At 36.2% G+C, this 11,709-nt stretch overlaps 2 protein-coding genes across 4 annotated transcripts; one reads left to right on the plus strand and one right to left on the minus strand.

The window, feature by feature from the left end:
• Positions 1–7,104: 7,104 nt before the first annotated feature.
• LOC145048832 (Methyltransferase MT-A70 family protein) lies at positions 7,105–11,272 on the minus strand. 3 transcript variants are annotated; one of them, XR_013683063.1, is made up of 10 exons: positions 10,890–11,272; positions 10,551–10,776; positions 10,335–10,459; positions 10,201–10,234; positions 10,024–10,099; positions 9,693–9,960; positions 9,503–9,602; positions 9,177–9,419; positions 8,493–8,671; positions 7,105–8,363 (listed from the first exon to the last, which is right to left on the minus strand). XR_013683063.1 is itself a non-coding variant. In XM_078997454.1 (8 exons), the coding sequence occupies exons 1-8, from the start codon at positions 11,178–11,180 to the stop codon at positions 8,643–8,645; spliced, it is 1,149 nt and encodes a 382-aa protein (XP_078853580.1). In that variant the 5' UTR covers positions 11,181–11,272; the 3' UTR covers positions 7,105–8,642. The 3 variants fall into 3 exon arrangements, 1 of the variants encoding a protein (XP_078853580.1); XR_013683062.1 differs by having other exon boundaries at positions 7,105–8,671; XM_078997454.1 differs by lacking the exon at positions 9,177–9,419 and having other exon boundaries at positions 7,105–8,671.
• LOC145048833 (geranylgeranyl pyrophosphate synthase, chloroplastic-like) lies at positions 7,518–8,793 on the plus strand. Its single transcript, XM_078997455.1, has one exon. It carries the CDS (start codon positions 7,518–7,520, stop codon positions 8,637–8,639), a length of 1,122 nt encoding a protein of 373 aa, XP_078853581.1. The 3' UTR covers positions 8,640–8,793.
• Positions 11,273–11,709: the final 437 nt, after the last annotated feature.

The raw sequence follows: 11,709 nt of genomic DNA on the forward strand, positions 1-11,709 counted from the left end.
TGGGCACGACCCGTGTTCGTTTCTGCATGCAAATGCCAAATTTTGAACCACTGAAATCCTAAATCGTTCGGAAAAATGATTTTTCACCCCGAGATTCATTTTTAATGTTTAAAAACACGTTGTGACACATTTGGAACATTAAGAACTAAAAACTTCAAAGAAACGAAAATGTTTTGAAGGAAAAGACGAAAATACCCCCGAGTTGCCTCCCGGTTAGCCACCCTAATTTTAAGTCATTGACTCGACTTGACCCTTGAGTGTGCTTCATTCTAAGTATATGGGCCTGTCAAACACATCAACCTTCTCGCCATCTCCTTCAATGGAATATTCAACCTACCTTTGGCTTTTTTTTGTGCACCAAAAAACAAAAAAAAAACCCTTAAACCCTTAATATCAGAGATTGTTCACTCAGTCTTTTTTTATATATTTATTTAGCAGGGTTATCAACTCATTTTCCTTCTTCGATAGTTTATTTAAGTTGATGACCTGTTGGGTTATCCCCTTCTCGATATGTATATTCTTTAAAAGGTCTGGTGGTGTTTTTGATCCCGAATCTTGTGCTTGTTCCACCGGCGGAAGGAGTTTGGCTTTGGTTGTAGGTGGCTTGGATTTCATTTCATCAATCCTCATTTGCTTCTTGTCATCAGTAAACTCCAAAATATCCAACACCTAGTTATTTATATCAAACTCCTTTGCAAGTTCTTTGGCTTTATTCCTATCTAGTTTGCGTGACAAAACTAACTCTAGAAATTCATGGTTGGACAAGTTTAAACCTTTTTTAGTTGAGGGCTAGATCATATTCACAAAATTGACAGATTGAACATCGGAATGAACCTTTTTTTCTTCATGAATATTGAAGTTGATAACTTCACCATCAAATTCCATAGTTAAAGTTTCATTATAGACATCAATTTTTGTTTTAGAAGTTTTAAGAAAATGTCTACCCAAAAGTATGGAACTTGAACATGGAGAGTCATCATCTCCCATATCTAGAACATAAAAATCAGTCGGGAAAATAAATTCATTGACTTGCACTAACATGTCTTCAAGTACACCTTTTGGGTGTACTATTGACCGGTCAGCTAGTTGGATGATCACACCGATTTTGCTTAATGTTCCTACACCAATTGATTTAAAAATAGAATATGGTAGGACACTTATAGATGCACCTATATTGTGCATGGATCGAGGTACATAAGGATTCCCTAATTTGCAAGGAACGGTAAAGACACCAGGATCCTTGCACTTCGGGGGCATCCTCTTTTTCAAAACCACAGATACATTTTCACTGACTGTTATAGTTTGGTTTCCTTTTATTTTCTTTTTAGATACACTAAGATCCTTAAGGAACCTTGCATATCTAGGTATTTACTTGATGACCCCGAGGAGTGGGATGTTGATTTGAATCTTTTTGAACATTTGCATGATCTCACTCTCCTCCCGTTATTTATTTGTGCTCTTTAATCTTTCGGGAAATGGAGCAGATATGGCTTTAGATTCAGTGACGAATGGATTCTTTCTGGTTGTTTTATCTTCCTTCTTCTCTTCTTTGGTTGTCTCTTCGACCGCTATTTTTTCTCCCTCTTGATCAACCGACACTTTTGGACCATTATAACTCTTTCCGCCTCTCAATGTGATGGAACACACGTTATGCCTTGGGTTTGTTTCAGTTTGGGCGGACAACTGTCCTTGAGATTCTAGTTTGCTTACCGAAGTAGCAAGCTATGAAACTTTTTGCTCTAAGTTATTTATGCTTGCTTTTGTCTCTTGTTGGAAGGTTTGGGTGCTAGTGTCCAAAATCTTCACTATGTCCTCTAAGGACATACTTGATTGAACTGCTTGTTGAGGAGGGTGTTGTGGATGCCTTGGCTAAAAGTTTTGTGGTGGAAAAGGTGGTCTTTGTTGGCATTGATGTGGTTGACTTGGTTGATAACTTCCCTATTGATTTCTTGCCCAACCTTGATTGTTTTTCCATCTTTGGTCACCTTGCGGCTGATCGTATCCTCTTTGATTTGATTCGGAATAGCCTCCTATGGCTTTTGCTTCTTCATAATCCTCTTCTTGAAGTTGAGGGAACATATTGGTTGGGTGCCCCACTTGAGTACAAATACCGCAAGGGCGGGTGTGGGTTGCACACCTTTGTCTTTAGCTAACATCATCTCCACTTTTGTAAGCTCGGACAATTGTGCTTCAATCTGAGGAGTTTGGACTTCCTTTACACCTCGGGGTGCATCCATGTACCATTCTTCATCATGAATTGAATGCTTAGAATCTTCAGTCATGTTCTTGATTAAGTTGCGGATTTCGGTTGGAGTCTTGTCGGGTAAAGACCCACCACTTGAGGCATTAAGAAGCCTTCTTTTCATTGGAGTCATGCCTTCAATGAAGTATTGGAGGAGCTGGTATTCGGTGATTCCATGTTTGGGACAACGGGCACAAAGTTTCTTAAATCTCTCCCAATACATATGAAAGGCTTTTCTTTTATGTTGCTTGATTCCAATTATCTCCCTCCGTAGGGCTGAGGCTTTCATCTCGGGAAAATATTTGTCCAAAAAGAGGCGTGCAAGATCTACCCAAGTAGTAATCGTCCCTGGTGGGAGGTCATAGAGCCAGTCTTTTGCTGCATCTTGCACCACGAAGGGGAAAGCCCTAAGCTTGATTTGATCCTCCATGACATTGTATGTTTCATGCCCGCACACACAACATGGAATTCAATGAGGAACTTGTGAGGATCTTCATTTTCCAGGCCTTTAAAGGTTGGGAGTAAGTGGATGAGTCCGGATTTTAGTTCTAGGTTGTGGTTGTCGGATATGTGATGCAAAGAGGTTGTTGAGTAACATCTTGCCTCGCCCATTGGCAAAGGGTTTGCTAAGGAGGTGGATTTGGAGGTAGATTCCCTCCATGGTTATCTCCCATGGTATAAGTAGTGGTTGAAGTTTCTGTGGGTCTAGAGTTTGGGATGTTATGAGTAAGTGAAGAGGATGGAGTGGTATTTTTGGATGAGGATGGTTGAGGAGAGAGAGAGAGAGAGAGAGAGAGAGAGAAAGAGGGTTTTTATTTCATTTTCTAACACACTTGAGAGGGGTATGTCCTCCCAAATGTTAATGACTGGAAGGGTAGATGATGAAGAAGTCCAGGAACCCGGTTGCTTCTTACGAAGCTTGGCTTGCTTCCATAACTTCTTTGAAATCTTCTCTATCTCCGAGTCAATTGGCAATGGCGAACCTGTACGGAAAGATCTATGCATAAACATGTAGTAACACCGTGTCCCCGGCAACGTCGCCAATTTGTTAGGAGTGTCAAGCCCAACAAATAAAGGGGTACGATATACTCCAAAAGAACACTACAATATTGCACTAAAAGGTAGTACAAGGAAAGTAGGGTCGATCCATAGAGACACGAAACAATCAGTCTATACCTCTTTGCGCAAGGTACTTCGGTCACCAACAGTAAAGAGGGCATTTTGGAATGCAATGATTAGAACAACTAATTACAAACTAAAGTAAGCGACTAAATAAGTGAATTAAATTCAGAAATTATAAGGATTCCAACTCTATGTATGACAACTTAGCAATGCGATTCCAAAATGACGTGATACTTGCTCAATTCTATCTAAGTTGGTACTTGAAAGTGTTAACAAGCTCTAACACTTCCCATTCACCACATTAACTAACCAAAACAAGCTCTTTGATTACCCCTAACCTTACTAACCTAATCTAAACAAGCTCCTAGAATTTAATTAAAAGATTGCATTAAGCTTTATGTGAATGCTCCCAACAACACTCAATACTCCTCACAAGCTTGGGAGTGTAAGAGTGTGTGAAAAATATTTACACTAAATTCATTCAATAGAAATCAATTTAATGCTTGTTACTTAGTCCAACTCACAAAACAATTACGGATTTTGCAAAATGTATAACTTGAATAACCTAACCCTAATTCAAATGGCCAATAAGAATCACAATTAGAATCAAACATTCGATTAAAGCAAAATCAATTTCACTAGATAGAAATTAAAAACAAACATCAAGTCATATGATTGAAATCACAACCAAGAAGTCAAAACATGAAGTTAGAGAAACTAGGGTTCTAGCCACACATGGCTAGAACAAAATCACAAGTTGTAAAAATGGAAATGATGTGCAATTACAAATTACAAATAAGTGAAATAATGTTTCCAAATAATAAATGATCAAATCCTTGCCAAAGCGTTCGAAATTCGCTCACCAATAGTGCTCTGATGTGATGTGTGTGTCTAAAAATGACCCTCATCCTGTAATATGAAAGATAGGAAAAACTGTCAAAGGGCAGTTTTTGGGTCGAACACGGCCCGTGTTAAAATAGGCTAAACTGACACGAGTCGTGTTCAGCATGGTCAATAGCTTTTTCTTGGTCAAATACTCCATGTGCCCACTTTTCAGTGTAAATCCAACATGATCCGTGTACTCCTCTGACTCCAAATCCAAACTTGATTTTTCTAACTTTTCCGTTCTTCGTCCGATCATCCTGAAATCTTCACCAATGTTTCATGTCTCCTCCCAAAGCGCATTCTAACCTCTAGTTTACCTGAAAAGAACATGAAAGTATGCAAATAAGGTTGTTCTAAAGACTAGCATGAATTGGATGAAATGCACGAAAAATGAATAAAAACTATGCTAAATAGATACATAAAATGAACTAAAAGGTATGCAAAAAGGTGCACAAAATGCACCTAACAATAATCACTATAGGTCATCAAAATTTGTGTAACACCCTATCGGTATACTCACCATATCGCCACATATAAAGTACCATCACATCATTTCTACATGTCGTCACAATCACAACATATTGAACTTTGTATACCATATGATCACATCATCATTTTCAATAAAATAAATAAATAAATTCAAATACTCAATTTCAATTAAAATTAAAACATTACATTTTATTTAGAAAGAGAGCTTAAAACATTACACTAATTTAAATAAAATAGTAGGAAAAAAGGTTACATTAAAAGGCAAATTACGAGTTTAATTTTAATCTTTAACATTTTGGATGTGACCACAGGAACAATATTTGATAATTACGCAATTTATACCAAAGCATTGATATAGGAAAAAAGTTTACGATTAACTTGAGATTATTGATATTGTTTCAGCGTCGCATCGATGACCTCAGAATAACATTACTTCTATGTAGATATTTGTTTTTGAGGTTATTGTAAATGTTGTTGAATTTGGTTGTTTAACTTTATATTATGTCATTTTGATAAAAGTACGTCGAGATGTTCGAGATGTTGATAAACACATTTCCCCATTTGGTTGTGGAAGTGGTTTCGAATAGATTGTCAAAATATTTCTCTTCTGGTGAAGGGGTCTTTGGACACCGAAATCAAATCACGAGCTAAAACGGTTTCTTCCTTTTCCTCCTAAGGTTGTTGGGTTTAGAAATTTAAGGGTTGTGCAAATTGTTCCATAACATAGTGTAAGAAATGAATGTATTATGGTTTGTGAAGTAGAGAAACAAAAAAAAATGTGAAATAGATTATAGTAAAATGGCTATATGTATAGGTAAATTGGAGAAAAATGTTTATAGTTGTTTAGCGTTGGAAATATACCAATTTATTGTTATTGGTATCTTGCAATCCATGGTAAATATTACGAAGGATCACATGCATGGGGTGGAGATAGTGTGCATGGTCGTGGTGACTTTGACCCGAGGAGGCCTCATGCCTTGTATATGTTTGGGCCTAATATTTTTTTATTGCTTGTGCATTTCAAACTAATTGTTGCATGAAAAATTGTGTTCATTAAGCTTTATGCTTACCAAAAAAATTAAATATTCTCTACCTTTTGTTTTCATCTATCTTCTTACCAAAAAAATTAAATATTCTCTACCTTTTGTTTTCATCTATCTTCTTACTCGTATAAAATAATGATATGTGGAATCCATTAATTTTCTTTTTTAAACTCTTATCTTGATTTTATTTTTGCCTAGATCTAATAAGTAGGAAGATGGATATGAACAAAATGAATGATAATATTTGATTTCTCAGTTAAAGAATACAACTAATCTATGTTAGTGATGGATGGCAATATTTAAAGAAAAAGAGAGAACTTAAGGTTGTATTAGTCACGTGTTTGGTGGCTTTCCCTGTTTAAGAAACTTTTTTTTAGTTTTCTTTTTAGGTGGTTTGATGTTATTTAGGTTTGGTATCGTAACTTACTAAATTAGGAATGTTTCATAATTGTTGACAAAATCAGGTCAGTAGTTCTTACTAGCTCTGACTGCATCTACCTCTAACTGAAACAATATTTGATTATATATTTGACTAAATGTACATAATGATAAAAATAACCAATTTACCATTCTATTCTAGTGTGTCGGATAAAATTTATCTATTTGTATACAAATTTAACTTCATGAATATTATTAAAAAATAAATGATATTCAACAAATCTATGTAGAATCTTACATATATAAAAGTATGTCATCATTTATCAAAGTAGGTTGCTATAAGTATCAAATATTAAATACAATCAGTTGTTTCATAAGTACAATTACAAGGTGAAAAGACTTATCAGTGACCTATTTTAGTTTTGTATAACTACATTCAACTCGTGTTTTTATTGCACAACTATAACCAACACATTTGCCACATAAATTTTCTAAACCTAAATCTTAGACTTTTATACAAAGAATACGTATTGTTAAATGTACTTGCAGTTGTTTAATACAAGCTTCTAAAGTCAAACTAAAAGTTTCAAAATTCACATTTTCATCTACAATGATGTGTAATTGTAAATCGATACATCAAAGTGTAAACGGCTATGATTGACTTTCAACACAATCTAACGATCCACAATGATCCACATATTATTAATGCAATGTCCTCACTTCTCACTATATATAGTAGAATTAGGTGGTGCGTGTACTCCTCGTTTACCATAAAAGCGAATGGTGAACAACTGAACATGGTACTAATAGTGCTTCTATACTTTCCACTCACAATCAAATATTACTTTTCATCCTTATCATAAAATAAAACAAAATCAAATGTTCACAAAAAAAAATCTAAACAAATGATTTTCTTTTCAACTTTTAAGCTCAATCACAAGAACCAAAAAGAAATATTTTAATTTTAGTAAGCAATAAAAAAAAACGTACACAATCATCTTATATGGAATCATTCTTATACCCAAAAATTAACTTTAATCAAACTTATAATTCCTTTTTTATCAAAAAAAAAGGTACATATTTAAATGGAATAAAATTTACCCCAAAAATCGATTTTAATTAATTAACATATATGGCATTTTATTTTGGCATTTATCTTTGGTGTGAATGTGATGAGGTAGCCTTTTTTCTGTGGAATTTACAGATTGCACCCTTCATCCCCCATGACCTCAAGAGATTAGGTTGGCAGATGTTGATTTGTTGTGAGAATGTTCAGGGACCCATTTTCACTAACAACTTGACTCTTTTCAAAAAGCACACACTTCATCTCCTTCTCCTTCTTCTAATTCTGGATAAACATGAGATCCCTGAGTTTCATAGATTCATGGGTTCAAACATGTTCCGTGTTCAACGGATCTTCGTCATCGTCATTCGTCGGATTGATCTGCAAAACGCCGATGAAATGCAGTAAACCCAATTTCAAAATTCATCCGAGATCCAGAGTTTCTTCTTCTTCTTCTTCGTGTTTCTCTGTTTCTGCTGTGATTACCAAGGAAGAACAGGAAACTGTCAGTGAAATCTCGTCGGATTGCTTCAATTTCAAGGCGTACATGGGGGAGAAAGCTGTTCGGGTTAACAGAGCGCTTGATGAATCCATTTCCATTAAAACGCCACCAACAATCCATGAAGCTATGCGTTACTCTCTCCTCGCCGGTGGGAAGCGTGTGAGGCCCATTCTCTGCATCGCCGCTTGCGAGCTCGTCGGAGGTGACGAATCCACCGCCATGCCTGCCGCCTGCGCTGTTGAAATGATACACACCATGTCGTTGATTCACGACGACCTTCCGTGCATGGATAACGACGATTTTCGCCGGGGGAAACCTACAAACCACAAGGTTTACGGCGAAGACGTGGCGGTCCTCGCCGGCGACTCTCTCCTCGCCTTCGCTTTCCATCACATCGCAAGCGCCACCGTCGGCGCGTCTCCTGAACGCGTTTTGGCCTCTGTCGGAGAACTGGCGAAGTCGATTGGGACTGAAGGGTTGGTCGCGGGTCAAGTGGTGGACATAGCTTCAACAGGTGCAAAGGACGTCGGACTGGACCAGCTTGAGTTCATCCACATCCACAAGACGGCGGCGCTACTGGAAGCAGCCGTCGTATTGGGAGCAATATTAGGTGGAGGAAGCGACACCCAAGTGGAAAAGCTGAGAAAGTTCGCGAGATGCATTGGATTATTGTTTCAGGTGGTTGACGACATATTAGACGTCACCAAGTCGTCGGAGGAATTGGGGAAAACCGCCGGAAAAGATTTACTCGTAGACAAGATGACTTACCCGAAACTAATGGGACTTGAGAAATCACGGCAGTTCTCGGAGGAGTTGTTGGCGGAAGCTAAACAGCAGCTTGAAGGGTTTGAATCATACAAGGGGGTGGCGCCGCTGGTGGCTCTGGCGGAGTATATAGCATACCGGCAGAATTGAATATCATGTAAACCAAGCTTCCGGCGGTTTCCCTGCAGAAAAATGATAGCAAATTAGATTAACTTTTAATTAGTTTTGGTTTTTATGAAAAGAATGATTGTGTCTCTCTTTAAAAGCTTCACCTCTTCATTGCAATTTCATTTTTCTTGATGAATTATTTTATAGCAACTTGATTTATGCACATCATACAAAAGAAAAAGAAAAAGGAAAAAAAAAAAAAAAAAGGCAAATAGAACAATAATTCAATAAGAAAATATCATATGTTTTAAATTCTCATGTTCATTAATGTATAGTCAAAGATTTTACCAACTTCCCACAAGATTAATGCTAAACAAGTAAACATTAAATTTTCATCTGCAATTGTTTTAAATTTTCCTGTTCATTCATTGCAATTTCATTTGTTAGGTTCTACAGTTCTACTCTCATTGATAAAAAGTTTTAGTTTTTATCTTTACCAAACACAATCCAACCTGTCTCTCGATACACCAAACACAGTTCAGCCTGTCTCTCGATAAAAAGTTTTAGTTTTTATCTTACCCAAAAAGATGAAACAAGATAGACTGTGACTCGTGAATGTTTTTTCACATCCTCATCATTGAAAATAACCCTAAAAAGTTTGTTCAATCCTGACTGTGTCTGTGTCTGTCCTGGAAAAGTATCTGGAATCTTGAAATCGAAGCGGTTCGTTTCCCCAAGATGTCCATCCGGATACCATTTCTCTAGCAAAGAGTTCGAGGCAACGAGCGGGGTGTGATCCAGGTATGTACTCGCGTAGCATCTCTAATAACAACCGTTGGATCGTGGGTAAAAAGGATTTATTTATTAATCATAATTATTTTTGATTATATAAAATAATAAAATACCTCCAACCGGGGGTTTCCTGGAGTAATCTCCAGGGATACTGATGAGCACTTGACCATCTGGAATGGATTTTAGTTTCGAAAAATAATCCGAATCCTCAACCTGTAAATATCACACAAAAGTTTAAAAAAGAAAATAAAATGTAATCATTTTTTTTATTTATGGTAAATAAATAATATTGAGATTCTTCACCTCTGGATAACAGTAACCAAGGACAAGGCATTCATAAGGCCTGTGATGAAAAAGATCCAATTCACCAATCAAAGAACCATCTGCTTTCACCTTTAACCAATAATGAGTTGCCAAATATTTCACTCCCCATTTAGGGAATAAATCTTTTTCAATAAATACCCGTAATTTCTCCTTATTTGTTACCCACAATGCTAACAAGGCTCCATCTTCATGAGCAAGTTTTTTAATAGGAAGAGACAAAAAATATCGATTGGGTAAAGTTGGGTACCTAAAAATTAAAATCAATGAGAATGTTTTTAAAAGAATATGAATATGAATTATGAAACGTTACTTCAATTTTTGGTAGGCACTGCTATTTTCCCAAGGTGGATCAACAACAATAAGATTGTATCCACAATCTCGTTTAACTGAAATAAAGATACAAATTTCTATGTTCAATAATAAGCAAAATATTAAATATTTATTAAAAAAAAATAATCAAAAGTACATTGCTATTTATTGCATTTACCAGGGATGAGGCCATGAATCTGCTTCAGATCAGACTTCCACATGTGAATCGAGCAAACATGTGGAGATTGTAAGTCAAACTTATTAACATGAAGTATTCAAGAAATTCGAATAAAGTAAGAAATGGAAGCGCACCATGTAGAAGGAACTCTGTTTGGGTATAATGTATTGGCGATTTAGAAAACCAGCTTCCATGTCACAGTTTGCCATGTTATTGTTAGCAATCAAGCTCCCAAATGCCGGAGTATTTCTTTTTTCATCTGAGGTGATGTGCAAATTAGCCATCGTCTTCCTCGTTACAGTAAGTAGAAAAATCTTCTGTAAATTAGTGATGGAAATTATAACAAGTACCTTGTGTTGGCTTGTAATCCTTATGAGGATATAGAGAAATTTCAAACAATGGAGCTTGCCATACACTCCCAAGCTCCACAAACGAATGTTCATCACTTTCTACCATCGACTGTTCACAATCAGATGTTGGAGAATCGTCATCACTTCTCAATTTCCCCAAATTTAGCAGAAGATCATTAGCTCCGAGCAAAAGTTCGTGCGCCTTCATCAAGAAAGGTTTCGCCTTCTGGAATAATAAAGCGCCCAAATTGACGTGTGAATTGATACAATGATATGTATTGAACTATATATAATTAATTAATGGAAAGTAGTATTATCTAAATAAACTTAGAAGTTTACCTGATGGCGTTCTTCAGCAGCTTGTTCTCTTTCATTAAGCGCAGGAGGTTTTTTCTGTTTACGTTTCCGTTTTCGTTGATTTTTGGAAACCCTAGAATGCTCTTCGCCGGAGGGATTCGGTTCGAAGAAACGAGAGTAGTAAGAAGATGGAGAAACCCTAAAATGACTGTATGAGAGGTTAAGGACGCGAACTGGGTCCATGAATACGGCGTTTGAACCTTGTAATCGGTAAATCCCAGATTTGAAGAACATAGATAGCTTCTGATAATCGTCTGTTATAGCCCCCGCCATTATCGGAGTCCAAGTTTTTGGCTGCCGGACAAGTTTATAAACGAGAAGCTGATAATGGTATCTCTTAAGTCATTTCTACATAATTTAGCCCAAAGCTGAGGCGGAAAAGAATAAATTAAAATTTTCGGCCCAGTTTATAAGTATTGTTCCAAAAGCAATTTCTTTTTTTGGAACATTAAAGTAAATCATTTTTCACCTTTTTTTTTGTTTTATATAATAATATACTATATAATATTTTTTTTAAAAAAATCGGTCCCGCTGAATTAAAAGCTAACAAAAAAATCTAACATATAGGTGTGCATCTCGACCAAGACCCGTACCGGTTTATGTATTTGGACCGGTTATCGTTTCACATACTCTCAACTTTCTTTTACATATTTTGGTTTTTTACATGTTTTGGTTTTTGGATCGGAATTTTAAGACAAAAATTCACTAAATATATTTTATTTTTCTTAACTTGTGAAATTCTTTAAAATGTTATAACTTATTTGTTTGAAATTGGATTTAGATTATATTTTCTCTAATATGT

This window comes from Lactuca saligna, chromosome 5, assembly GCF_052625555.1.
Source record: "Lactuca saligna cultivar CGN05327 chromosome 5, ASM5262555v1, whole genome shotgun sequence".
Taxonomy (NCBI): domain Eukaryota; kingdom Viridiplantae; phylum Streptophyta; class Magnoliopsida; order Asterales; family Asteraceae; genus Lactuca; species Lactuca saligna.

What these genes read in the sequence shown, in the direction of transcription:
- LOC145048833 (XM_078997455.1), top strand. Translation starts at nt 7,518, where the DNA reads ATGAGATCCCTGAGTTTCATAGATTCATGGGTTCAAACATGTTCCGTG.
- LOC145048832 (XM_078997454.1), bottom strand. Translation starts at nt 11,180, where the DNA reads ATGGCGGGGGCTATAACAGACGATTATCAGAAGCTATCTATGTTCTTC. An exon ending in CTGCTGAAGAACGCCATCAG is followed by an intron (nt 10,777 to 10,889) that starts GTAAACTTCTAA and finishes TTATTATTCCAG; the next exon opens with AAGGCGAAACCTTTCTTGAT. An exon ending in GGATTACAAGCCAACACAAG is followed by an intron (nt 10,460 to 10,550) that starts GTACTTGTTATA and finishes ACATCACCTCAG; the next exon opens with ATGAAAAAAGAAATACTCCG.